The sequence below is a fragment of the Chlamydomonas reinhardtii genome, chromosome 11, assembly GCF_000002595.2.
Source record: "Chlamydomonas reinhardtii strain CC-503 cw92 mt+ chromosome 11, whole genome shotgun sequence".
Taxonomy (NCBI): Eukaryota; Viridiplantae; Chlorophyta; class Chlorophyceae; order Chlamydomonadales; family Chlamydomonadaceae; genus Chlamydomonas; species Chlamydomonas reinhardtii.
Genome location: NC_057014.1, coordinates 3,684,282 through 3,709,050, shown reverse-complemented (window position 1 = coordinate 3,709,050; position 24,769 = coordinate 3,684,282). Strand labels below are relative to the sequence as shown.

Genomic DNA, 24,769 nt, shown 5'->3' with positions numbered 1-24,769 from the left:
CCCTCGTCTCCTGGAACTGGATTGTTAGTTGCATCTTGCACACCATGTGCACCGTCGTGGTGCTGCCTAATCAAAAGACAGCGCTTAGACCAAATATCACGTACGCAGCTAGCCAACTTAAATTGGTCAGCACTTTGCATAACCTGCTTCATTGAATCAGAACTGATACCGTACGTTGATCTGACACACGTGTACGCTTCACACTCAAGTAAAACATGCCGTTCATCCTCTACTCCTTTGTTGCAGAGGGGGCAAAGCCTGGCATTTCTAGGTAAATGGTGGTCTCTATTAGCTGCAATCGGCCAACAGCAAAGCCGAAACCTCATAAGGCATCTGTGTGCTTCAAAAGGGATAAAACAGTGGGCGTGGGGTGGGTGCATGGGTGGCGCCGCTCGCTCAAAACTGAGCCCCATCCAGTGCTTGTATTTGGACATATGCAGCCCGGGGTGCAAGGAATCAGACGGAAACGTCTCAGGTGGTGTAATCAACCGATCGTGGGCCCAGGAAGCCATCATTCTTTTCCTGTATGCGCTAATAAGCTCAGCCTCTGGCAGCGGCTTAGAAAGCAACCAAAGTACTTGCTCCCTTGCGCGTTGGTTGCGCAGTGGTGTCGGCATATCCTTCCATACGTCAAACAGGCTTTCAACAATATGCAAAAAGTCGGGACCCCAGCCCAGCTTGGCTGCATTAGCGCCCCCTCATCAAGTGCTTGTGTACGGTTGTGTACTGTCTGCGCTGCGACCAGCCAGTTGCTCACACACCGCTTTCACGCTCGTCAGACAGACGTAACCTATTGCCAGCGATCCTCCTGCGAAGCTGCCCGTGACTGAGTCAGTCCGCCTGTGTGGAGTCACTGTGTGCGGCCGCCGTGTGCAGGTGCAAGCGCCAGGGCCTGCAGGGCGGTACAGGGCCGTGTTGGCCTGGGCTCGTCACTCGCCCTTGAGCTCTGCTATCTGCCGCCGCCACCTGGGTTCCAAGTTCCAAACCGTCGACAGCCCATCCAAGCACACACTAGGACGCCCGGACATCCTGCAGCAGCAATCGGGCTAACCCGATAGCGTCACCCAACACAACCGCGTTACTCGCAAGCACGCCGCTACTGCTCTCCATTGCTCGCCCTGACACTCCCAAAGCGAGAGCACGGCCCACCCTACGTCTGCTCACACGTGCCGACAGCCCTCAAGTGCAGTGAAGTGCGGTACGGCCAGTCGGCACCCCTACTCGGCAGCCCAGGCCCAACCGCGCTCACTGTGCTTTCCGAAATGGCCACACGCATCCTGCTTGCCCGCCATCCTTGCCAACCTCTCTTTCTGAGGCACTCTTCCTACCCTCCTTACCTATTTCCCTCGCGAGCGTCTCCCTCAACTCTCTTATCTCCTTTAGTCACTCGCTCATTACTCACTGCCTCGCTGGTCACTCGCACTGCCACGTCACTGCGTGGACCCCCACCCCTATTGCTGACCAACTAACACACACACACCATCTCCCCCCCATCTTCCTCTCACTCCTCCTCCACGGCTCCACCTCCTCCCTCTCCCCCTCCCTCCCCCTCCCGCCCCTACATGTCGTATGCCACCATGACGTCCTCGCTGGCCTCGCCCCGAGCCAGCCCGCAGAAGTCCGCCACCAGGCAGTCCAGGCGCCCGCGCGGCAGCGCCTGCAGCGGAGGCAGCTGGGGTGCGGCCCCTGCCCCTGCCCCTGCCCCTGCCCCTGCCGGCGCCCACTGCGCCAGCACCTGGGGCGGGTAGGCCGCAGTCGCCAGCAGCAGCTGCGTGAAGCGCACCGCGTGGCGGCCGCCCTCGCCCACCCGGCCGCCAGACACCAGGTCTGTGGGTAGGAAGGGGGTTGCAGGAAGTGGCAGAGCGGGGGGGGGCAAGGAGGAGCGGGGGCGAGTCACGTGGCACGTGTCACGTGTCCAAACACGTGGCATCACCCGATACCCCCGCCCCCAGCCCCCCCGGCCCCCCAGCCCTCCCCCCGCAAGCGCCAGCCGCGGTCCTCCGCGCCTCACCTGCCAGCGGCTTGTGTGCGCTCCACGCCTCCCGCAGCCAGCCCGGCAGCGCGGCCCGCAGCGGCGTGTCCGCCCCCCCTGCCCCTGCCCCCGCCCCCGCCGCCGCCAGCTGCATGAGGCCGTGCAGGGCGCCCGCCAGCGGCCTCATGAGGGTGCGCGGGCAGGTGTCGGTGCCCGCCACCAGCAGTGCACACGTCAGGCCGGGGCCGGCGGACAGCAGCAGTGCGTCCAGCCTGTGTGCGTGTGTGTGTGTGTGTGTGTGTGTGTGTGTGTGTGTGTGTGTGTGTGTGTGTGGTGGTGGTGGTGGTGGTGGGGGGGGCAGGTGGAGACGGGTGGGCAGGCGGGTGCATGGGGGTGGTAAATGTGGTTTCAAGAGCAAAAACAGGTGAAGCGGACCCCAGCTAACGACGCAGTCCACGCGCCAGCCTGCGCCCATTCCTCTCACACATCCCTCCACACACGCACGTGTGTGTGTACCCACGCATTCACCCCCGCCCCCCACCTGGCCCTCAGCTCCGGCGCCATGTCCGGCTGCCCGCCCGCGCCGCCCTGCCCCGCCGCCGCCTGCGCCGCCTCCTGCGCAGCCCGGCTGGCGGCGGACAGCAGGTGCGTGAGCCAGGACAGGGCGGCGGACACGGGCTCGCGCTCGCGCATGGTGGTCAGCACCCTGTGGGGGGGGGAGTGGGTCGGGATGGGGGAGATGGGTGAAAGGGGTGTAACGAAGGGTGGTGGTGGTGGCGGTGGTGGCGGCGGCGTGATGGGCGTGCGGGTGCGAAGGTTGACGGGTCAAAGCGACTGTACCAACCCGCCACAGCTGACACTTACAACCGGCCACGCGCTATGACCCGGCGTGTCACAAAACCCGGCTCTCGCCGCCTACAGATCCGGACCCCCTAGACGTAGACTCTGCGCCCCCGTCCCCGCCCCCGTATTCACGGCCCCCTCACCCGCACGCCCACTCCAGGCACCCGGGCAGGCACGCCGCCCGCAGCAGCAGCGGCCGCGCGAACAGCAGCGCCCGGTCCGCCAGCGCGAAGAAGCCCGCGGCCAGCTCGCCGGGGGAGGAGGAGGAGGGAAAGGCAGACAGCGCGGCGGCGGCGGCGGCGTTGGCGGCGGCCTCGTCGTCCTGGGGGGGGGGGTTACATTCATGATTAAACAAGAAGTGAAGTCGTAGGCAGGTGCAGTCGCATAGTAGACGGGGGGGGAGAGGGGCGGGGGGTGAGACATGGCGGGACATGGCGGAAGTGCTGTAGGAATGACGTGGAGTGGAGTGACAGGTCACCAAGGAAGAGGCGGGGGTGGCGGATCGAAAGACACGGCGACAGGGTTGGGGGGCGACACACACGGCCCGCCTCACAGTGAAACAGTTTGCTTGCGCATCCGCATGCACAGTGTCGACTCTACCCCCCACACGTGCTTCCCCAACACGCGGCTCCTCCGCATGCCGCTGTCTACGGCAACCTGGCCGCCCCGAGTGAAGCCGCCCCGAGCCCCCGCCGCCCGCCTCCCCCCTACCCCCCCCCCCCTCCTCCTCTGCGCCGCCCTCTCCCCGCCGCCCCCGCCCCCCGCGCACACACGCACATGCTGCAGCTTGGCCGCCAGCGCCGCCGTGTGCGCCGCCATCAGCCGCCCCATCACGCCGCCGCACCCCTCCAGCGCGCCCGCCACCAGCGCCGCCGCCTCGGGCGAGTGGCCGGGTCCGCTGCAGTCGCCGAACAGCTCCAGCGCCGCCGCCAGCACGTCCAGCACCGCCGCGTGCGGGCGCGCCGCCAGCAGGCTGCCCAGCGAGCCCAGCAGCGGCGGCAGCAGCAGCCGCCCCGCAGCCTTGGCACACAGCAGCGAGCGCTGCGGCAGGGGGCAGGGGGCAGGGGGGGGATGCAAAGATGATTGGAAAAGCGGTACGGGATGCACTGAAGGCAGAGGCAGGGGCGGGGTTGTAAATACCAGCCCAAACTAAACCAAAACCAAGCCAAACTAGCGGAGCACAGGCATAGGGGGGATGATGAAGTACGCAAGATACCTTCGGTCCCCAGCCGGTTTACGACGCCGGCTGTCAACACGTTCCCACCACCTCCAGGCCCCACACACACCGTTACACACACATCGCCGCCGCCAGGCCTCCCACACCCAAACGCCCCCCCCCTGCCGCCCCCGCCGCCCCTTCCCCTCCTGCCCCTCCCCGCCGCCCCTCCCCGCCGCCCCTGCCCCTCCCCGCCGCCCCTCCCGTCTGCCCCCGTGCCTACCTTGTACAGCTCGCACAGCGCCTCCGCCACGCCCGGGTCGGCGCCGCACTGGGGCTCCGCCGCCACCGCCGCCAGCACCGGCCAGGCCACCTGCAGCACCTGCAGTGGCAGCGGGTGGCGGCAGGAGGGGGAGGAGGAGGAGGTGGAGGCGGGGGCGGAGGCGAAAGGAGGCCAGCAGGTGAAAGGAGGCGGGGGCGGAGGTGAAAGGAGGCCAGCACGACCGGTTAGTCCAACCATGAGCTAGAAAGTGAACGGGAAACGGAGGCCCCTTCCACGTGTAAGGCCTCGCCTCACACGGCCCCTAACCCTGCGCCTGCCCTCTCACCTGCAGCGCGGGGTGCGCCTCCGCCGCTGCCGCCGCCGCCGCCTCTCCGCCCGCCGCCGCCGCCTGTGCGAACTGTGGGAACTCCAGGAAGCGCACCACCGCCGACATGAGCCCCAGCTCGGCAGCCAGTGCCGACAGCGCGGCGGGGGACAGCCGCCCGCCTGCGTGTTTGGGGAGGGGGCGGCGGCACGCATGCACACACGCATGTCCTTCAGTGCTGAGGTGGCGCCCACATGCCCCTGCTGACTGCATATCCCCCCATATACTACTGTTCCTGGCTACGCCTTCACTTCTTATATAATCATGAATGTACCACCCCGCCGAAAGGGCCGCGCGACTCGCCCTCCCCGCCCTCCCACGCCCACCTGACGACGCCGCCGCCGCCGTGGCAATGCTCTGCGCCCTCGCCACACACGGCGCCATGAGCGCCTTGCCCGCCTCCGCGCCCTGAGCCGCCGGCAGCGACGCCGCCAGCCGCGCCAGCCCCTCCACCACCGCCGCCCGCTGCTCCGGCTCCAGGGCCACCGCCGCCGCCACGCCGCCGTTGACGCCGGGCGCGGGCGGCGGCGCCACTGCGGCCATGGCGGCGGCTGCCAGTGCGGGCAGGGTGGCGGGGTCGGCGGTGAGGCGGTCGGCGCCGCGGACACACAGGTTGCGGAACGCCTGCAGGGTGTGGCGGCGTGTGGAAGGTGCGCGGTGAGGGTTGTGTGTTGTGTTGTGTTGGTGTGCGGGGTGCAGAGGTGTGCGGCGTGTAGACTGTAGAGGTGGGTGCTGACGCGCTGCATGCGGGGTGTGGAGGGCCGGTGGAGCCCGGGGAGCCAGGCAGACAGGCAGGTGGGGTGTGGGCTATGGGCAGAGGTGGAGTCCCCATGCACAGACGTGGCTGGGGGGCCACAGGCATGCCTGGCGGTGGGATGGGGGGCTGCGGCACCTCCCGCCACCTGGCCGTCACGGCCGTATCCCCGACCCACCCCGTGGGCACACACACGCTCAGCCCCACGCACGCACGCACGCACGCACCTGGGATGCCGCTGCCGCGGCCGGCCTCACTGACAGAGCTTGAAGAAGCAGCGCCAGGGCCGGCTGCAGCAGGGGAGGGGGGGCGGCGGCACAAGGGGGCATGCGGGGTTAGGCCAAACAAGTAGCACATCAGGTGCAGAGGGGGTCACGGGCAGCTGTGAATGACAAATGGGAACAAAATGCTTTTTCCCCAGGCCCCTAAGACCCACCTCCTCCCACCCTCATGACCTTCTACACCCCACCCCAGGATCGTCCACAAGCCCCACACGCCCCCATACGCCCACAGGCGCCCCACCCACCCACCCACCCACCCACCCACCCACCCACCCACCCACCCACCCACCCACCTGCAGCGGCGCGTCGGGCGCCTTGCCGAACCAGGCGGCGTAGTCGGCAATGAGGCGGCAGGCGGAGGCGCACAGCCAGGGGTGCGGCAGCAGCCTGTGGGGGTGCAGGGTGGAGGGTAAGGAGTGGGGGATGCTGAGGCCGGGTGGGGTAGGGCAGGTGATGAGACGGTGTGATGCAACCGCCCACTCAAGAGGCCAGATCCCGCCGCCGACCCGCTCCAGCACTCCCCCCCCCTCCGCCGCTCTGCCCCGCACTTCCTGCACCGCCGTGGCCCACCACCGTACTGCCCCGCTACCGTACTGCCCCACCCCACCACCCCACCACCCCACCACCCCACCACCCACCCGTACACGTGGCCGGTCGGCGAGCACACATCCGCAAACAGGCGACCCAGCAGCGCCTGTGTGTGTGAATGTGGTTGTGTTAAAAACGAAACGAAACGAAAGCGAATGTGGTTGTGTGTGTGTGTGTGTGCGTCTCTGTGTGGTGTCTGTGTGTGTTTTCGAGGGGACAAGGGATATGGCAGTGGCGTGGACAGTGGCTACACTCGCCCCGGTCTGCAGCTGGGCCTCCCTGGCCGCCACCACCCGCCACTACCCACCGCGGCCCCGCCGGCCCTCCACACACACACACACACACTTCCCTCCCGCTCAGGAGTGGGCCTCCCCCCCTCCCCCGCCTCCGGGTGCGCCCCCTGCATCGGGGCGCTGCTGCCACCCACCCAGGTACCCGCCAATGCACCCCGGTCCCCGCTCCCTACCCACCTCCTCCCCCCACCCCACCCTCCCTCCTCCCCCACCCCCCCGCCCACCTGCAGCTCCGCCGCCTGCGCCGCGGCCGCCGGTGTGTCCAGCTCACCCGCCCGCCCGCCCAGAGCCGCAGCCTGTGCGTGTGTGCGCGCATGTGTGCGTATGTGCGCATGTGTAATGGGTCACCGCGGCAGCAGCCGTGATCAGTGAGGTGTGTATGTGTGCGGGGCGTCACACCAGCTGGCGGAGGGGGCGCGTGCGTGCTGCGTGGCCCTGGGCCCCTTGGACCCTGTGCCGCCGCATATCTCACATACCGTACACACACATCCACACATACATACGGCAACACACACATGTCGAACACAGCGATGCGTGCACACGCATGCACGAGACGCACATGCCTGTCCCAGCGGGTAGCATACCCTCGCCCCACGCCCCAGCCCCACGCCCTGCTCCTCGCTCTCTTGCATCTGGTTCGGTTTAGATTGGGCTGGTATTGGCCAGCCCCCTAGGCCCCGGCTGCCGGGTCCCGGCTGACTATGGGGCTTGACTACCCCCGTCGCCCGCCGCCGATCGCCCCCCCCTACACACACACGCCCTCATCACTCGCCTTGATGGGCAGGTGGATTGCCCGCATGCAGAACAACGCCGCCTCCACCCGCCGCCACACACCGTCCCCACCACCACCCGCACCACCGCCACCGCTGGCGCCCGGCCCGCCCGCCGCCCCATGGCCGCCGCCGTTCATGCCCCCATGCCCGCCGCCGCCGCCTGCTGCTGCTGCTGCTGCTGCTGCTGCTGCTGCTGCTGCTGGCGGTCTGGCGGCTCCCTCCACCAGCTGCGCCACCAGGGCGGTGCGGCACTGGCCGTACATGGACTCCAGCAGGTCGGCGGCCTGCTGCTCGCGGAACCTGGGGGGAGGGGGGGGGAGGCGGGGGGGGTTGCAAGGATTGGTACAGAGAAGTGTCGCGAGGTAGACAGCAGGAGGGGGGGTTGACATTCATGATGAGTTCAGGAAGTGGCAGACGGTAGGCAATGGGAATGAGATGGGAAGAGAGAAGCGGAAGGGAGGTAGCGGGATTGCAAGGATTGGTACAGAGAAGCGGAGCGAAGTAGAGGGGAGGGAGGGAGGAGGGAGGGAGGGAGGGATTGAGGTGGAGGAAGGGAGGGGGAGGGAGGGAGGATTCCGTGCATGATCAATTATGACGACATGGTGTTGCCAAGTCCACTGGGGGCAGCAGGGGGAGGGAGGGGGAGGACGGGAGGGTTGTGCGCCCAACGAGCCCAACGAGCTAGGTCCCAATAGTCAAGGAGGGGGCCGTGGTGCGCATGGGCGTGGGCGTTACCGTACGGCTCTCGGTACAGGACCCAAACCACACCACATGACACGACATGACACGACACGACACCTTGCTCAATCGGTTCTCCAAGAACGGCTCCCCCACACACACCCCACACACACGCACGCACGCACCTGTGGAACGCCTCCTCGTCCACCTCCGCCTCCTCCTCCCAGCTCACGAAGCCGGGCGGGTAGGCCGCCGCGCCCAGCAGCGGCCCCAGCAGCGCCGGCCACAGCCCGCCCGGCCCGCCGCCGCCCAGTGCGGGGTGGCGGGCGGCGGTGGGTGTGCAGTTGAGCGCCAGGAAGTAGTCGCAGGCGGACTCGGCCAGGGGCAGGTGAGAGGGGCTGGAGGGGGGGGCGTGGGATTTGAGGGGCGAGAGAGGGCAGAGAGGGGAGGGGGGCGTGGAGGAGGAGAGCAGGACTCAGGGACTGGGCTTGGGGTCGGGTTGGGGTCAGTGAGCGCACTGACGGGAAGGTCCGAAACCGTTTGCCTCCTCGGGGCTGGCTGGCCGGCCTTGGATCATGGCAACCGAGCCGCAACACCTCCCGCCCACGTTCACCCCCAAACATCCTCCCGCCCCTCGCCCGCTCGTTTTAGCTTGGTTTGGTTTAGTTTGGGCTGGAATTTACACACACAACCCCACAACCACACCCCCACACCCCCGCACCCCCGCACCCACCACGCGCCCAGTGCCGCCAGCACCGCCTGCGCCAGCTGCACCGCCAGCTCACAGCCGCCCGGCCCGCCCGCCGCCGCCGGCCCCCCCGTCGCCAGCTCCCCCGCATTGCGCTCAGCCACCGCGCCCGCCACCCGCACCACCACCGTCAGCGCGCCCACCCCCGGCGGCGGCTCCAACGCCGTTCCCAGCCCCTGTGCCGCCGCCGCCGCCGCCTCTGCTGCCGCCGCCGGCCCCAGCTGTGCCACCAGGACCACCAGCGCCTGCACGGCGGCTGCGGCCGCCGCCACGTCCGCCGCCTCGCCGCCCGCCGCCGCCGCCGCTGTGCGGCCGCCGGGTCCCAACAGGTCCGTCGCCAGGTCCCCCACCGCCTGGTGCAGCGCCGCCAGCTGCTGCTGCTGCTGCTGCTGCTGCTGCTGCTGCTGCTGCCCCTGGCCGCCTGGCCCGGAGGAGGCGGCGGGTGCATGGGGCGTGCTGCCGGGCGTGTGCTGCCGCGAGGGCGGGTGCTGGTGGGAGCCGCAGCCGGGCGGCCGGAGTGCCAGCAGACCCAGCAGCGCCGGCAGCAGGCCCGGAGACATGGCCTGAGGGGGAGCATATGAGCGGGTGGGGGCGGCGTGTGTGTCGGGCGCACACACATGGCAACGAGGTAAATTGCAGGTTCGGCGCCGTGCCAGCAAGGAAGCAAACGGCTTCTGGGTGGCTGGGTGTCAGAGGGACAGCCTCCCTCTGCTTAACCAATACCCGCACATATCTATTGCCCAACCCCACCTGTGCACCCCACCCCTGCAGCCCTGCACCCCACCCAGCACGCCCCTCCCCCCCACCTCCAGCTCGCCGGGCGACATGCCGCACCCCGCCGCGCCACTGTCGTCCAGCCGCACCCAGGCGCCGCCACACCGCACCGCCGCCGCCAGCAGACCCAGCCGCAGCGGCGGCTGCTGCTGCTGCCCGGCCGCTGCGCCGCCGGCCCCCGCCGCGTCGCCCCCGCCTGCGCCCGCGCCGCCGCAGCTGCTCAGCACCTCCCGCACCAGCCCCACCACACCCGCCCGCTGAGCCGCCAGGCCGCCCGCCCCGCCCGCCGCCGCGTCCCCCACCACCAGCGATTGGCGCCGGGGCCTGCGGTGGGGAGGTGCGTTACTGCACTCAGGTCCCACGTGAGCCACACAACACCCGCGAGGTGGGCGGACATCACAGACGCGACGCGTGCGCGCATGCCATCAACGCCAATGCCGCCGCCGCCGCCGCCAATGCCGCCGCCGCCAATGCCGCCGCCGTTGCGCATGCGAAGCATCGCCGCCGGCACACCACCGCCGCCGCCGCCGCCACCGCCGCCACCGCCACGTCACCAGCCAGGTCCGTTCATCCGCCACACATGGCCGCCACGTCATCCGCCACATCCAAGCACGCCACCAGTTCCAAGCGCGCCGCCGGAGGCCATGTGTCCGCCACGTCATCCGCCAGGTTCCAAGCCCGCCACGTAATCCGCCAGGACCGGTGTGCGTGCGTGCGTGTGTGCGTGCAGGGCAGGGCAGGGCAGGGCGCACAAGCAAGCAGTGCAACACATGCGAAACGGCAGGGCAGGGCGGGGCAGGGCGGGGCGGGGCAGGCGGGGGCGCGGCAGGGCAGGTACACAGGCACACAGGCACACACACGCGAAAGAGGCACACGCATGCAGGACACCATGCAAAACACACAGGGAGAGGAAAGAGAAAGGAGGAGGAGCTGAGCCGAGTAGGTGGGAAAGGAGCCGCATTGCGTGACTGCCCTGCCCTCCCGCGGTCCCGTTGTGCGCATGTGGCAGCCCCTCCTCCCTGCCACCGCCCGCTCTCGTTCACCGCATGGCCCCCGTGCCTTGACCCTGCGCCCCTCCGCTGCCCATCACCCAGGTGGGTGCTGCACAGGCTACTCCCCTCGTGGTGAGCGCCTCCAATCCCTCGACCCACAGCCACACTCCTCTGTCCCGCTCCTCATCCTTGCGAGCCCTCCCCCCGCCCTTCCAGGTCTCGGCCATACTGGGCTTAAACTTGACTACCGGTCTCCCCTCCCTCCCTCCCTCCCTCTCTCTCCCGCGCCCCCCCCACCTGTCCAGCTCGTCCGCCTCCTCCGCCAGCTGCTGCAGCATGAGCAGCGACAGCCGCAGCAGCGCCTCACCGCCAGCCTGTGGTGGTGGTGGTGGCGGGGGGGGCAGGCGGTGGGCACGTGGTGGTGGTGGGCTGTGCGGGGTTATGGGGCCAGTGACCGGCCGGTCGAAGGCGCGGTGGTGAAGCATCTCTTTGACGCCGACACGCGCAAATGCCTGTGTTCCCGGCCCAATACCCTCCTGTCCCACCTCCCACCTGCCATCACCCCCCGCACTGCCCCCACAAACCCCTGCCCGCCCTACCCCCCACCCCCCACCCCCCCGCTAGCTGCCACCCCCACCTGCTCCGCCGACCCCGGCTGCCCCCCCGCCAGCGCCGCCCGGCCCGCCACCGCCGCCTCGTGCGCCAGCCCCAGGTACCGACCCGCCGGGCCCGCACCCCCCAGCGCCGCCGCACTGGCCGCCAGCAGGCTGAGCCGGTCCACCAGTGCCGTGGGGGCGGCGGCGGCGGCGGCGGGGCCGGCCCCCGGAGCCAGCACCAGTCCCCGCAGCTTGGCCCTGTGGGCGCGGCGAGTGGGTGCGGCGAGTGGGTTGTTGTGGGTGTGGGTGCGCGGGTGAGGAGGTTTGGAGGGTTGGCAGGTTGGCGCAGGGGGGTGCGGACTGCGGAGGTGGCGCTGACGGCGTGTGTGGCGCTCAGTGGGGTGCAGTCCAGTACAGGACAAGTGACCTGGCAGGGAGACCCCACGGTGACAGCGCCAGCAGGCGGGATAGCGCTGGCGGGTTAGGGGCTGTAGCCCGGGTGCGTTCGGGGGTCGCAAGGGGGTGGTGGGGGTGGGAGAGGAGACGGAGCGACGGTTGCCGGCAGGCCCAGGCCCAAGGCGGCCCGGCGGGCCCATCACCCGCCCAGCACGGTTCTCCCGCCATCGCAGCCCGCGACTCACAAGTATGCCTCTGTAAGTTCAGCACGCTGCTGTGGGCTCAGTCGGCCCCACTCGTTGCGCGTCTTGGTCGCGAGCATGTTGGCCGCGAAGAAAGCCTGCTCCAACGTCGCGCCACTTCCCGGCTCGATGAGCGCTAGCGCTGCTCCCCATGCTTCAGATGTCGGTGAAAAGTTGTTTAGCCAGAGGTTTGCCGCGTGCTGCTGCGCTGGGTCCTGGCCGAAGAACGCCACAAGCGCGGCCTTCAGCTGTTCGACCATTTCTGCTTTACTGCGCAAGGGCACGTGGCCCAGGCGCGTTCTGTTTAGGGAAACTCGCCGATCGTGCAGAGACGACTCTTGATCAAACAATCAATGGCTTTGGGTCACGCAAACAGCACCGTGGTAGTATTGGACAAAGTATTTGATATGTTTGGAATAGTTTGCAGGTTGCCAAGGCTTGCCAGGACAGTGGAACCGATGCTGCAATGCGCAAACCCTGACCTTTGTCCTTTGCGCTTCCTGTCACCGCCATAGTCAGTGCGTCAATCTGTCCTTTCTCGTTACACACCCTGCATACCATACTGTATCAAAACAGCTCAAGGATGTCTAGTCGCCCACGGTCCGCTGCCAAGACGACAGGCCGGTCCAGAAAGAAGACTGTCGTTGAGCATGACAGCGTCGCAGAGACTCCTTTCACCACGCTGAAGGAGCGGGATGAGCGGCCAGCACAGAAGGAGCCCACCGCATTGAAAGCCAACAAGTTCTTTGGCGCGGCCGGTGCGCCGGTTCCCGCGAAGAAGCTCCTTGTGCCTACGGGTAAGCTTTCAGTGTATTCGTGAGTAATTAACGAGTTAAAGCGTGATCCAGGGCTCGGGATGGGCTTTGGCGCCAAAGCCCGGCGACAGCCGACTCAAATATTTCAGTTCCGCTGCGAAGCGGAGCGTATACGCGTCATGCTTTAAGGATGGATGATATTCTACCGAACGACCTAGCTCGTGACAATGGTCACTTGCGGCACGGCCTAGCGGGTTGGTTGCGGCCCTGTGTCCGCAGCTGTGCGGCACCAGCCTGGGGCCTTAGCCCCGCACCCCAAGCCGACCGCCCACACGGCCCCCCTCAAAACCAGCATTGCAACCCCATCCCCTCCCACACACACACCCTGCAACCCCACTCCCTCACTAGTGGCGCTGGAGCGGGAGGTGGAGCTGGCCACCAAGGAGCTCACGCGCCGGCCCCGCGGCGCGCCCAAGCCGCCAACCGGCGCGCCCAGCGCCGCCGCCGCCGCGCGCCCGCGCCCCAGCCGCGGCCCCGTGGAGTTCCTAGTGCTGGTGGGTCCTGGTGCCTGGGGCGTGAGTGTGCGTGTGAGAGAAGGGGTGATGAGCGTGGGGGGTTGAGGCACAGGGTCGGGCCCTGCCACACCAGAGCACACGCTGCAGCTCCAGCACAGCGGCACTTTTGATACGAGGCCATGATGATCGCCAGGGCCGCAGCCGCTATGGGGTTGTGTGCTCTGGTTCCGGCGATGGGGTTGTGTGCTCTGGTTCCAGGGGCTGTGCATGGGCGGGCGAGGGCGCTCTGGAATTCGCGGCGTTCGGTTGTGTGCCCGTGTGCTGCCCCCTCGAGCTCCCCCTGAGGAGTGGCGCAACAGTTGCGCGCCGGTCTGGGCGCTGTCCCTCAAGCCTCGATGCCTGCTGATTGCCTCATTGTCGTGGCGCCATCAAACCCCACACTCCCCACACATGTCTGGCCACCCGCGCCCTGCCCCCTGTCCTCCTGAATGTCCTCCCTCCGTTGCATACCTCAACCCCCCCGTTCTTAATTAATCATGAATGTAACCCCCCCCCCCCGGTGCTCCTCCCTCTCTGCCGCCCACCCCTCAGGAGGCTGTGGACCGCGCGCTGGGCGACGAGCCCGACCTGGCGGGCAACTGCAAGGAGCTGCAGGCGCTGCGGGCGGGGCTCAAGGGCGTGTGCGCCGACCAGTGGGCGGCCATGGCGGAGGAGGACAAGAAGAAGTACGCGCAGCAGGCAGCAGGTGAGGGGAGGCGGGGAGGCGGGAGGGGAGGAGGGGAGGAGCGGCGGGGGTGGGCAGGGGTTGGGCGGCGGTGGTAGCGGTTGTGGTAGCTGGGAGGTCGAGATGGGGGTGTACTGCGATGCGCTGCAGGGCCCGCTTGCACTACTTGCAGCCTCTGTCACTGAGCGGACGCGCGGGGCTGGCACCGCGTGTGACCGGTGCGAACCCTGATGCCATGTGGCACGTGTCAGTGCACAATCCCCGTGTGTGTGCCGTCACCCTCATGTCGCCCCGCTGCCCTGCGACAACACCCCCCCCCCCATGCCGAACTGCGCCCCAACCCTCCGCCCGGCCGTGCAGCCGACAAGGAGCGCTACCGCACCGAGATGGCGGCGTGGAAGGGCGCCAAGCAGCAGCAGGGGGAGGAGGATCTGGAGGAGGGCGAGAAGAAGAAGCAGGAGGAGGGCGATGGGGCGGCGGCTGCTGGCGGCAAGAAGGGCAAGAAGAGGGCCCCGGCGGCCAAGAAGGCCGACACGACCGAGGGTGAGGCGGGCGACGACGGCGGGGGCCCCTCCACTGCGGCCGCCCCCGCCCCCGCCAAAAAGGCTGTGGCCGCTAAGAAGGAACGGGTCAGCCAGGCGCCCCTGCGGTGGGCGGAGCGGCAGCGGCGGGAGCTGCTGGGCGAGGGCGCGGACGGCCATGCCGCGGACGAGCAGGAGGATGGCGAGGGCGAGGCCGCAGGTGGCAAGAAGGCCGCCAAGAAGACTGTGGCCGCCAAGAAGGCCGCGGCCGCCGGCGGCAGCAAGAGCAGCGGCAAGAAGCGTGTCCGCAAGTCCGAGGCAGTGGAGGAGGAGGAGAATGACGAGGCGGCGGCTGCGGTGCCCAAGAAGCGCCGCGGCGCCGCTGCGGAGGGCAAGGCGGCGGCAGGCAAGGGTGGCAAGGCTGCGGCACCCGCGCGGAAGAGCAAGGGCAAGGCCAAGAAGGCGAAGGCCGAGGAGGAGGTGGAGGAGGAGGCGGAGGACAGCGACGCCGAGGAGGACGCGGAGATGAAGGAGATGGAGGCGGCGGTGGAGTCTGGCTCGGAGGATGAGTTCGAGGACGCGGACGAGGAGGAGCAGGAGGACGAGGAAGACGAGGAGGCAGCGCCGGCGCCCAAGAAGGGCAAGGCCGCTGCCGCCAAGCCCGAGGCACCCAAGGCCAAGGCGCCTGCCAAGGAGAAGGTGGCGGGCGGCAAGCGGCAAAAGACTGGGGAGGAGAAGGAGCCGGTGAGCTACGGCTGTTGGACTTGTTTTGGGGGATGCTGTGGGCGCGGGCCAAGATGGGGCTGGACTGCATGCAATAGGCACCCTGCACAAAACCGCTACAGTGTGCCTACTGCGAAGCGTTTGCCTTGGCATGTGGCGTGCGTCGCTGATGCCTCCAGTGCCTCCTGACCCGTCTCACATCTTCCCCTCCAGACCGCCAAGAGCGGGCGCAAGGCTGCGCCCGCCAAGTCTCCCGCCGCAGCTTCCGCCAAGCCCGCCGCCGCCAAGCCCTCTGGCGGCGGCAAATCCGCAAAGCTCAAGGCCAAGGCCGCCAAGCCCGCTGCCGCCAAACCCGTGGAGAAGGCGGCCAAGGCGGCAAAGCCCGCCAAGGCCAAGGTGGCCAGCTCCAAGCGCGCCAAGTAGACATTATAAGGCGTGTTGTTGCTGGTGTACATATAGCTTGTGGCAGGATGGGGAGCGGTGAGTGGGGCGGCGTGGTTTGCTGCATGAACGCGGCTCCAGCGCGCGGTGGCAGAGTCTGTACTACTCCTGGTTCACCTTGGCACGCGCGGAGCTGCTACTGCTTTGCGGACATGAATGGGCAGGGTTCGACGGCCTCTCTAGTCCTCATGCGGAGACTGCGCCACAGCCGCACTAGATGCCGAACTGATTTTCCGCTTTGCTGTGGGGTGGGTGCTGTGGGGCTGCTGCTGCTGCTGATGCCGGGTGCCGGAGGGTGCCGGTGCCGCGTCGTGTGCAGGGGTGTGCGCCATTGCCACTGCAGTAACTGTGTCCTTGTTTCTTTAAGCGCCGGGTGGCCTCTGTGATGCAACGGACGTGAGATGATGTCTGACGTTTGATTCGGTGATTGTGACACAAGGCCGATGGAAGTCCAGCCAGGGATTGGCCACTGCCATCCCGCCGCTCAGTGGGGGCATCTGTAACGTTGCTAGCCAGCCACTGCGTAGCACTGTCTTTGTTAAGAACGCATACCGGTATGCGCTGTCGGCAGCCAGTAGTCGTGCACAGTAATATGGCAGCAGCACCAACATGACATGGAAGCCGTGCGGCAAATGGGGATGAAGCATACCGTGTGCCAGCCAGAGAGCAGTGGTACCGTATGGCGCTGCCTTTGGTGCCTGTGTGCTGTTGTGCACGATCTGTGTGTATGGCGTGCCACGCCGCTCGATAGGGCCACACGGCGTGAAGCGGTCGACAAGCAATGCAATTGCGGAGAAGGAACGGAGAAACACACGCCCTCTAGCCCTACTGCCCCTTTTCCATCCTCAGTCCATTTCCCTTTTCCGTCCCCTGCCTCTCCTCCTGCCTTTCCCCCTCCATCTCCCCCTCCTCCTCCGTCTCCCCCTCCTCCTCCATCTCCGCTCTGAACAGGTCCGCACGCGTCACCAGCCCCCAGCAGCTGTGGGGCCCATCAGGCGCTGCCACCGGCACCCAACGCAGGACTGCAGGCCCAGGCGCCGCAGCGCCGCTCCGGAGGTGTTGCAGGATGATGATGAGGCAGCGGCGGACGCGGAGGCGGAGGCGGTGGCCGTTGCAGGCAGGGCGGTGCCGGTCCCGCCGCCCTCGTGCACCTGGTGCGTCTCGCCATCTGTGGTGGAGGCCGGCGGGGCCAGGGGGGGGTAGAATCTTCCGAAACAGACCCCATGCCTCAAATGGATAGAGCTCAACGAGAAAATCACGAATCCGCTTTCAAAATCGAAAATGGGTTTCTGGGTGCAAAGTTATGACCCCTCAAAGTGGCCGGTCGGTCGGTCGGTCGGGGGTCCCACGAGGTTTTGCACAGGTTCGTGCCAAGTTTTGTTCCTAGCGCTTCTGTCCTGCAGTGCGCGGCACAATGGGTGCAGCTCAACGAGGCGTGCGTAGGTATACCCCAGACTTAGCACACATGCATAGTATGGGGTACTTTGGGGAGCGGCATGTCGGCATTTTGGAAGATGCCTGGGGAACGGGTCAGGGACAGGCCGGTGCCGCCGGGCGGCTTTTGCATGGATGAACGCGTCAGCACAGTTCGTACTATCAAGTAACATTGGAGTAAGCCGTTGCATAGCAGGCCAGTCTATCAGGATACTTGTCGGTGGACGGGTGACATGTCCACAATTCCACATGTCGGTCGGTCAAAGTGTGTTCCCAAGGCGGATCATTTACATAGCGATAGAGCTCACCGAGAGCAGTCAATTGGCACCAACCTGACAAAGAACTAAGGGGTTCTGAGGGGGTTTTGGGGGGTCGTACGGTAGGGGGGGTCGGTCGGTCGGTCGGTCGGGGGGTCCGGGAGGTTTTGTGGCATGGGGTCAAAAAAGTTTGTTCCTACCCCCCCCCTGGCGGGGCAGCAATGAAGATGGATATGGTTCCTCACCCAGCGCCAGCCACGCCTGCATCAGGGTCTCCTCCTCCGCCGGCGGCATCCCACCCGGCGACTGGGCCATCTGTCAGCGCCAGCGCCGCCAGCCGCTGCCGCCGGCCCAGCGGCGGCGGAGCAGAGTCGGGTAGTGGTGCTTGCGGTGCTTGCGGTGATGGTGGTGATTGTGGCTGCTGTGGCTGCTGCTGTGATGGCTGTGCTGCTGCAGCCCACCAGCTAGCGCCGTCAGGGCCACCGGTGCCGCTACTGCCGCCGCTGTTGCTGGGGCTGCTGCTATGATCGGGTGGCGCGTGCGTAGCGCCATACATCAACTACTACGGCCGGCAGGCGTGTCGTCGTCGCGGCCGCCCAGGACGCGGACGCCGTCGTGCCGCTGGCTGCGCCCCCGCCGCCAGCCACTGCAGCACTTGCCACAGGGTGGGCCGCTCAGGCAGCGCAGCCCAGCGCAGCCAGCGGCTCGCGCGTTTTGACCGCTCCCACCTGTGCAGCCAGAGTGTGAGATCTACGACTACGTATTGTCGCAACAAATATTAATTCTTCTCGGAAGCACCCTTGCTCGGAAGTGTCGAGGAAGGACGTACGCTGCTCTACGTTCTTAGGGGAAAGTAATCCTTAGGGGAACAGCCCCTGGGGGGCGGGGACAACACACTCTGGAGACACGACCTGACACAACCACGGTCAGGGGTTGCAGCAACCGCCATCAAGGCCGTACTTACTGCCCGATGGGTGGTCAAGTCCCGACCTCAATCAGGCGGCTCCCTCCTACCCTCCACCAGAGAAGGCGAGTTTGTGCGCGCAGTCACCTACTCACTCAAGATACGGTATGGTGCTGTTGCGCATGCCGCCGCAAAGTGCTGTTTGCTGCCCTACTGAGTGTTCGAAGACCCCCACTACTCATTGGTGAGGAAGTACCGTCTGATTGTGACGCCCCCATGCCTCGTTTTGGGGACACTGCCATGTGCAGGGCCCGCGCCCGAGCGTCGTCGCGGGGACGGAATCCAAGGCCCAAAATGCGCGACGTGTGGGCATGCAGGCACGTTCAAAGCACACCCTGCTCCCACTCTACTCCCCTGCAGGCCGTTCCCCCATGCATGCTATTTGGAAGCCATGTTGTGTAAGCTTCTCTTGTCCATTTCACTTGTGCGGAGGCAGAGGAACATAAGCAGGCTGTCGGCACGACAACACTCAACAGCCTGCCCACATCCTCCACCTTCCTACAGTGACGTCACATCAACATCAGTTGCGGGCTGGAAGAACAATAATATGTGCATCAGCTGACGAAATGCCACGTCGTGGATTTTTCAGTTCGGTCGGCGCCTGGAGCCCGAGCTCGTAGAGCGCAAGTGCGCGACGCTGGCAGCCACCACTGGCAGTCGCCGGGTTGTGAAACCCGCAGCTATGTATTCTGCAATCATTGCACTGTTTTGTTCGAGGCAAATTTTTAGGAACCAAAAAGGCCGTCACCATCCCATGGATCCAAATCGCAACTGAGCACTGACTCCAAAGGCCAAACCCTCCTTCGGTGCTCCATTTCCTCATTCATAACACCGTATTGCATACTTCTTTTTCTCTGCCAACCCGAACGCCACAAGGCAGCCCCGACGGGCTAGCTCCTACCTGACCTAGCCCGAGTGAAGCTGCGTTGTGACTCTTTGCAATAACATATAACAGGTGAGCACGCTGTACTTTTGGGCCAGCTCCTGCGAGCGGTCGGCACCGCTGTTTCACTTCGGCGGTGCCGTTGCGCAACTGAGTTTACTGTGTATGGGACGCGACCTGTGTGGGCCTCGAGCCCCTTATTCGGCACTTGAGGCAATATAGTACCACTTAATGACCTGTTTCCAGCTCGGGGGCTATTCGCGGGGTTGAGAGGCAGCTGTCCGGCTCCTCGGGAGCCGCGATGCTTCCTGGCCAGAACCACCCCTGACGTGACCGTCCGCACACGCGCAAAGTCTAGGCAGCTAAGCAATATAATCCGCGCGTTCGTCACCGTCCGCCGGATTTGATTGCTGAGAGTAAGGCTTCATCCTTGCATCCTTGACAGGCTGCTCACGTTGCGCGCGACGGACCTTCAAAGCGGCGTGACAATGGCGTCGACGTCGCACAACCCCTTCTACGCGGCCATGCAGCCACAGGCGCAGCACTGGGGCGCCACGTCCCCCACCAGCACCGGAGCCGGCTATGACCGGCCATCGGCTGGCTACCCCGCTTACACCGGCTACGCCGCCGCCGGCACCTCCCACCCAGCTCCCTCCTCCTCCTCGCCCTCCACGGCGCTGGCGCTGTACAACCCCTCCTCGCTGTACGGACTGTACTACAACGAGGCAGTGCACGGCCCCTTCGCCACGGGGCTGCAGTCCAACCCCTTCACACCAGGTCGGTGTGGACGGAGAGGTCGTCGGTCCGCGGCCCGCTGCAGGGCTTGGGTTGGGTTCCGTGAAGGATTGACGGAAAGCGGGGGCCAGCCGGCGGAGCGTCCTTGCCCCCATGCCTCGGGGTGCCATGTGCACCGGCACTTGTGTAGCTGCAGGCGGCCCTGTACAAACTAGCTAGGTGGCGCACATGCCGACCCAGCTCACCTGCGGCCTGTGTGTGTGTGCACGCAATGCCCTTGCGCGCGCAGGCCTGGCTCCGCTGAGCACCGTTTCGCGGCCCTCCTACGCGACCGAGGACCCTCTGCGCCAGCGCTACCCCGCCACCTCTGCCAACCCGCACGACCCGCTCAACTGGATCACTGAGGACCTGTTCGCCATCCGGTGAGGCTGGCTGGGGGACTGTGGGCAGGGGAGGAGGGGGAGGGGCCCGGGAGAGGGAGGGATACAGGGGAGAGGGAAGGAGAGCCCCCATGGTGGCCGGTTGAGGAGGGGCGCGGGACAGGGCCAGTGGGGGTGTGCGGACCACGCACATGTACGAATGCGCGTCGTCGTGGTGGAGTACATGGAAGCCTAGTTTGCGGACGCCTTCCTCAGTGCCTGTAGCCCTTGCCGACTCGTCTTCTGTTCCCTGTGCCTCGCAGCATGGAGCGCGCGGCGATCAGCCAGCAGCGCACGCCGCTGCGCTCTGCCTCCGTGGCGGCGCGGTAGGTGGCTGGGGCGCGGGGGCCTCGGTGCGCCGCTTCCGCGCGTCGGCCATTGTGGCGCAATGGCCAACAGGTGTGGTGAGAGGAGCGGGTTTGCAACAGTGCAAACTGAGTGTGGGTTCGGTCGAGCGGCGCGATCAAGGAGCGAGCGGCTCAGTAATCAGGGGCACCTGGCAACTGGAGGCGGGGGCGGAGTCGCGGGCGCCCCTGCGGGCGCCGAGTGTTGTGACCGCGCTGTGACCGCATATGACCGCATGGCCGATGTGACGAGGGCGGAAACGCTGTCTGCTGTCGCCTGTCCACCGGCCGGATAGCCTCTGAAGGCCGAGTGTATGTTGAAGCCTACCATTTTATTAAAACTGCTACCACGATCTTCCTACTCTTTACCTTCATACCTCCGTCACTGGCACGAACAGCCACATTGATTGTATGTGTTCGAGTGCGACTGCTGAGTAGGGTGGACCTGGGCCCGGTTTTTCCTTCCCACGCCTCCCTCATCTGTTGGACTGACTGGTGTCCGGCGGGTATCTGGGATTGAAATGTATGCCACAATTCGTGGCGGCTTGGGAGCTGGGGCCTGGGGATATGCAGGATGCCGCTGCAGGTTGGTGCTGCAGGATGGTGCTATCGGGGGGAGCAGGATGGCTCTTGCGCGTTCACACGCGTTGCCCGTGTGTTGTTGTTGTTTATATGGTGTTGATGATGGAGGCTGGACGGCTCGCGTCTGCCGGTTGGGCGTACGGAAAGACGGCATCAGTGGAGTGGATTGATCCGTATGTCGAGCCAGCTGTTTGTTACTGAGCAACTGGTGTGCGTATGCCAAAGGCGGACAGCGAGGGCTAGCCGCCGCAGCCCGCATGGCCTGCGGGATAGCCGACATTCCTTTCCTAAGTTCTAGAATGGTCGCGGTATGTATCTTTGGCGCACGTGCAGGCGATTCGGCGTTTGAGTGCAGAGAAACGCATGTCATCAGAAGCAAGCAGAGGTGCGGGGAGTAGCCTGGTACACCCGTCAGTTAGTGGCTGGTGATGCCGCACAGAGCCTCGGCAGGTGTTAGCCGGATGCTGGCGCATTGTAGGTCTGAATCCGAACCCGCCCAAGCTACCTTACATTGTAAAGTACGAATCGAAGAGTGGCCGCCCGACTTCGCGGAAGTCGTGCAGGCTGATGCGGGCGCCTCGCGTTTCATAGTACCCTCCCGGGTTCCCGACTACCGTACCATCCCTGATTCCTGACTACCCGCCCTGCCCTCATACTACCCTCCCTGGTTCCTGACATCCCGTCTACCCGCCCTGGTCCCTGACTAGTTCCTGCAGTGTGGACGTCTACGGCTGCTGGCCGCCGAGACCTACTGCTGAGTGTGCTGACTTTCCACTGCACCCCTGGTCCACTGGACACGGGCGCCGGCCGGATGGCTGTATGCAGTGCCCACAGTCGCCGCACAACAGCTCCAGTCAGCCAGCATGACTACCGCACATAGGCCCCACCAGCAGCCGCATGGCGGCGGAGAGATTGAGTCCCACTTCATGTTTTGCTGCTGTGCATAGTCATGTGCTTTCGCGCAATACTCAATACATTCCAACGTCTTTGGTCTTCCCTGTCCCTCAGTCGCCTGCCTTGCATCTTTCACACCGCACGTCCAGGCCTGCCCCTGCCGCGAGCTCTCAGCGTACGGTGCTTCCATTGCACATCCATTGCGCTTTGAGGCACCGCCTGCATACTACACACGTCACCTGCACTGCGCAGCCTGAGCTGCGTATACCAGTGTGCAAACCCGCCGCGCTGGCCTGCTACCTGCTACCTGACACACGCACTGCCAAGGTGCGCAGGTGGGTGGCACAGGGCCGAGGCATTGACCTGCCCCTCACGTTGCCGCACCTGGGCGCCCAGCAGCACGCATACATCGCATACGCATACAGTAGAAATCCCCAGCCTTTATACCCGCCGACCACCCGCCGTGCAAGCTCGCATGTGAAGCTTGATGGGCAAGCACCCACTACACCGTGTCACCCATATGCCGCTGTAATGCAAGCATACGTGGCCAGTACAGCTCGTTTATTTGACTGTGTCATGTCCTTTAATTGCGTCATGTCACACCAAAACTAACGCGGCGAATGGCGAGCCCACTACGGCTATGGGCGCACATTGCATTCACTCAACACTGTCCTTCCGCAGCCAAAAAGCGCGCCGTCAGGACCTTAATCACCATGCGCCATCAGACGCAAGGACCGCACCCACACCACTGACAGGCAGTGCCCCGCTAACACGTGGTCTGCCCACACAACACCCCGTATCACACTCGGGGAATCAGTGTGCAATGCGTCCATGCATTCAATCCGGTTTTACATTCAAATCAGCAGTCCATGACTCCATGTAGGTTAGTCTGCAATCGCCCACGCCATAAACGCAACTACAACACTCCCGCTGAAGCCATTTGCCCCCCCCCCCACACACACACACACACCCGCCCCCCGCCACGCCCAGCCGCCCCAGTCAGGCCCGAGACCCTGACGTGGCCACTGCCCTGAACTGCGCCCGCAGGCCCGGCGGTTCGCAGCTGTCCGACGCAAGACCACCCCATGTGACCCTGGGCTCTATCTGGCGGCAGCAGCTGACGCAGGCCACACAGCGCAGCGGTAGACTGGTCGTACATGCTGCCAGTGCCCCAGCGCCGCCCGGTCCAGCGGCCCGGACGAGCACGTTGGGCCCCACAGTCCCAGCCCTTGTCCCCCCCTGCCTCAGAACCCTCTCGCCTCAGTCCCCTCCGCCCGCCTCAATCCCATGCGTCCTCCTCCTCCCATATCTCCACTAGGCACTCCACAACGGCCTGCGTGGCATGACAGCGGCAGGGGGGCGGGCAAGGCGCCCGGTGCAGCCCGGTCAGTCACATGCGCGCGCCACAGCGCCACAAGCGCACAGCAGGCATGTGTTCCGAGCCACAGTACTCCATTGCACGCACAGGAATACAGGCAGAGTGCAGCCCCGCTTCAGCCATGGAATGTGTGTGTGGGAAGGGGGGAGGGCGGTGCGCCCCACCGTGTGCCCAGGCTGCCTCAGCCCACCTCCACCCACCTCAAGCGGGACGGCCTTGGGGAATGCCCTTTCCCCTAATACCATCTCGTGCGTCAAGATCGGTCTGCATGGGCGGAGGCAACGCGGCTGAAGTCAGCTCCGAGGCATGGAGCCAAGGCGTGGCGTGGGCAGGTGGTGCGCGCACAGCTGTCATACCCGGACTGCCCCTCACAGCCCCAACGCAACGCACAATTGCCGATGGCGCGGCTGCGCTGGTCGTGTCCCTGATGTCCACTCTTTCCGCTGCTCCACCCAGCGCTGGTAGCCTGCAGAGACAAGGTCAGCGAATGTGACTGCAGTCGCCACCGTGCGCTGCGCCCGTGGATAGTCGCAGTACCATACCTTCATTCACCCAAGCTCCATTTGTGCCCTCCTGGCTGCCCTCTGAAGTTCCTGCCCCTTCCTGCGGCGGAGTCTCTTGCCCCTTCCCTTGGCTCGCCGTTGCCATCCCCGATTTCGAAGTTGATAGCCCCGTTTGTCAAAATGCGCCTGTGCGCCAGGGCTGTGCGAGCTGTTAACGCGTGCACAGGCTAAAATTCAGCTCCGCAGCGAGTGCACTAGAAGCACATCACACACAGACTAGCCTAACAAGAAAAGCAATATGTGAGCAACAAAGAAAAGCACGCAGTCCATGCACAGTCACAAGGGTTTTCTGCCGGACACATGCATGGGCCTCGCCTCAGCTCTTCGGATTAGTATGGGCCCACCGTCAGTGTGATATGATAAACCATTTACTCATTCACATGCTGCCTTTCTGAACAAACTTGTCTATTGAAGGCGCGGGTCAACAATTGTCAGAACTGACAGTCTCCCCCTCGCACTTATGCTAAGTCTCATTCCACTTCTGTTCTAGAGCATGTGGGGCGTATGGTACCTCGGCTTCGACGTCGCTGGTCTAGGTTCTTCTGCCGGCCGCAGCACTTGACACCGATGACACTGGTAGTGGTAGTCCCCGAGCAGCTGCCCCGAACTCGGCGACAGACCGCAGCCTCGGCTCCGGGCACCGAAGGCCTGCTGGAAGCACGATGCCCCAATCAGCTGGTATGCCTGGAGTTGAAGTGCGGCGTGCGGGTCGGGGTGCGTGTGCTGCGTGGGGCTACGGCGTGTGCCCGTCTGACGGCTGCACAGCCAGGGGCGCACCGGTGTCTCGGTGTCATGCGTGAGGACACCAGAATGAACCAGCAGGCTTCCGTGGGGGATGGGGGGGCACCACGAGGACGCAGCAGGGTCAGGGCGTCGAGAGGAGCACTGTCCAGCTGGCTAGCTG

At 65.8% G+C, this 24,769-nt stretch overlaps 5 protein-coding genes across 6 annotated transcripts; 2 read left to right on the top strand and 3 right to left on the bottom strand.

The window, feature by feature from the left end:
- Nucleotides 1-2: 2 nt before the first annotated feature.
- CHLRE_11g482750v5 (uncharacterized protein) lies at nt 3-12,154 on the bottom strand. 2 transcript variants are annotated; one of them, XM_043067777.1, is made up of 19 exons: nt 11,737-12,154; nt 11,137-11,353; nt 10,797-10,873; nt 9,540-9,852; nt 8,719-9,296; nt 8,171-8,383; nt 7,307-7,607; nt 6,759-6,830; nt 6,292-6,347; nt 5,947-6,040; nt 5,600-5,662; nt 4,945-5,242; nt 4,580-4,740; nt 4,255-4,353; nt 3,593-3,856; nt 2,959-3,137; nt 2,514-2,678; nt 2,012-2,244; nt 3-1,827 (listed from the first exon to the last, which is right to left on the bottom strand). In XM_043067777.1, exons 1-19 carry the CDS (start codon nt 11,991-11,993, stop codon nt 1,559-1,561), a joined length of 3,909 nt encoding a protein of 1,302 aa, XP_042919783.1. In that variant the 5' UTR covers nt 11,994-12,154; the 3' UTR covers nt 3-1,558. The 2 variants fall into 2 exon arrangements, with proteins under 2 accessions (XP_042919783.1, XP_042919782.1); XM_043067778.1 differs by having other exon boundaries at nt 9,540-9,831.
- Nucleotides 12,155-12,254: 100 nt separating this feature from the next.
- Nucleotides 12,255-16,200, top strand: CHLRE_11g482700v5 (uncharacterized protein). The gene is made up of 5 exons (XM_043067776.1): nt 12,255-12,530; nt 12,897-13,042; nt 13,595-13,748; nt 14,088-14,992; nt 15,185-16,200. Exons 1-5 carry the CDS (start codon nt 12,317-12,319, stop codon nt 15,392-15,394), a joined length of 1,629 nt encoding a protein of 542 aa, XP_042919781.1. The 5' UTR covers nt 12,255-12,316; the 3' UTR covers nt 15,395-16,200.
- Nucleotides 16,201-16,202: 2 nt separating this feature from the next.
- Nucleotides 16,203-17,964, bottom strand: CHLRE_11g482676v5 (uncharacterized protein). Its single transcript, XM_043067775.1, has 3 exons — nt 17,832-17,964; nt 17,349-17,621; nt 16,203-16,580 (listed from the first exon to the last, which is right to left on the bottom strand). Exons 2-3 carry the CDS (start codon nt 17,416-17,418, stop codon nt 16,375-16,377), a joined length of 276 nt encoding a protein of 91 aa, XP_042919780.1. The 5' UTR covers nt 17,419-17,621; nt 17,832-17,964; the 3' UTR covers nt 16,203-16,374.
- A 480-nt stretch (nt 17,965-18,444) lies between these two features.
- CHLRE_11g482650v5 (uncharacterized protein) lies at nt 18,445-21,559 on the top strand. The gene is made up of 4 exons (XM_043067774.1): nt 18,445-19,210; nt 19,396-19,727; nt 19,975-20,107; nt 20,368-21,559. The coding sequence occupies exons 1-4, from the start codon at nt 19,182-19,184 to the stop codon at nt 20,432-20,434; spliced, it is 561 nt and encodes a 186-aa protein (XP_042919779.1). The 5' UTR covers nt 18,445-19,181; the 3' UTR covers nt 20,435-21,559.
- Nucleotides 21,560-21,842: 283 nt separating this feature from the next.
- On the bottom strand, nt 21,843-24,344 carry CHLRE_11g482626v5 (uncharacterized protein). Its single transcript, XM_043067773.1, has 4 exons — nt 23,845-24,344; nt 23,693-23,768; nt 23,503-23,566; nt 21,843-23,257 (listed from the first exon to the last, which is right to left on the bottom strand). Exons 1-4 carry the CDS (start codon nt 23,948-23,950, stop codon nt 23,204-23,206), a joined length of 300 nt encoding a protein of 99 aa, XP_042919778.1. The 5' UTR covers nt 23,951-24,344; the 3' UTR covers nt 21,843-23,203.
- Between the last annotated feature and the right edge of the window lie 425 nt (nt 24,345-24,769).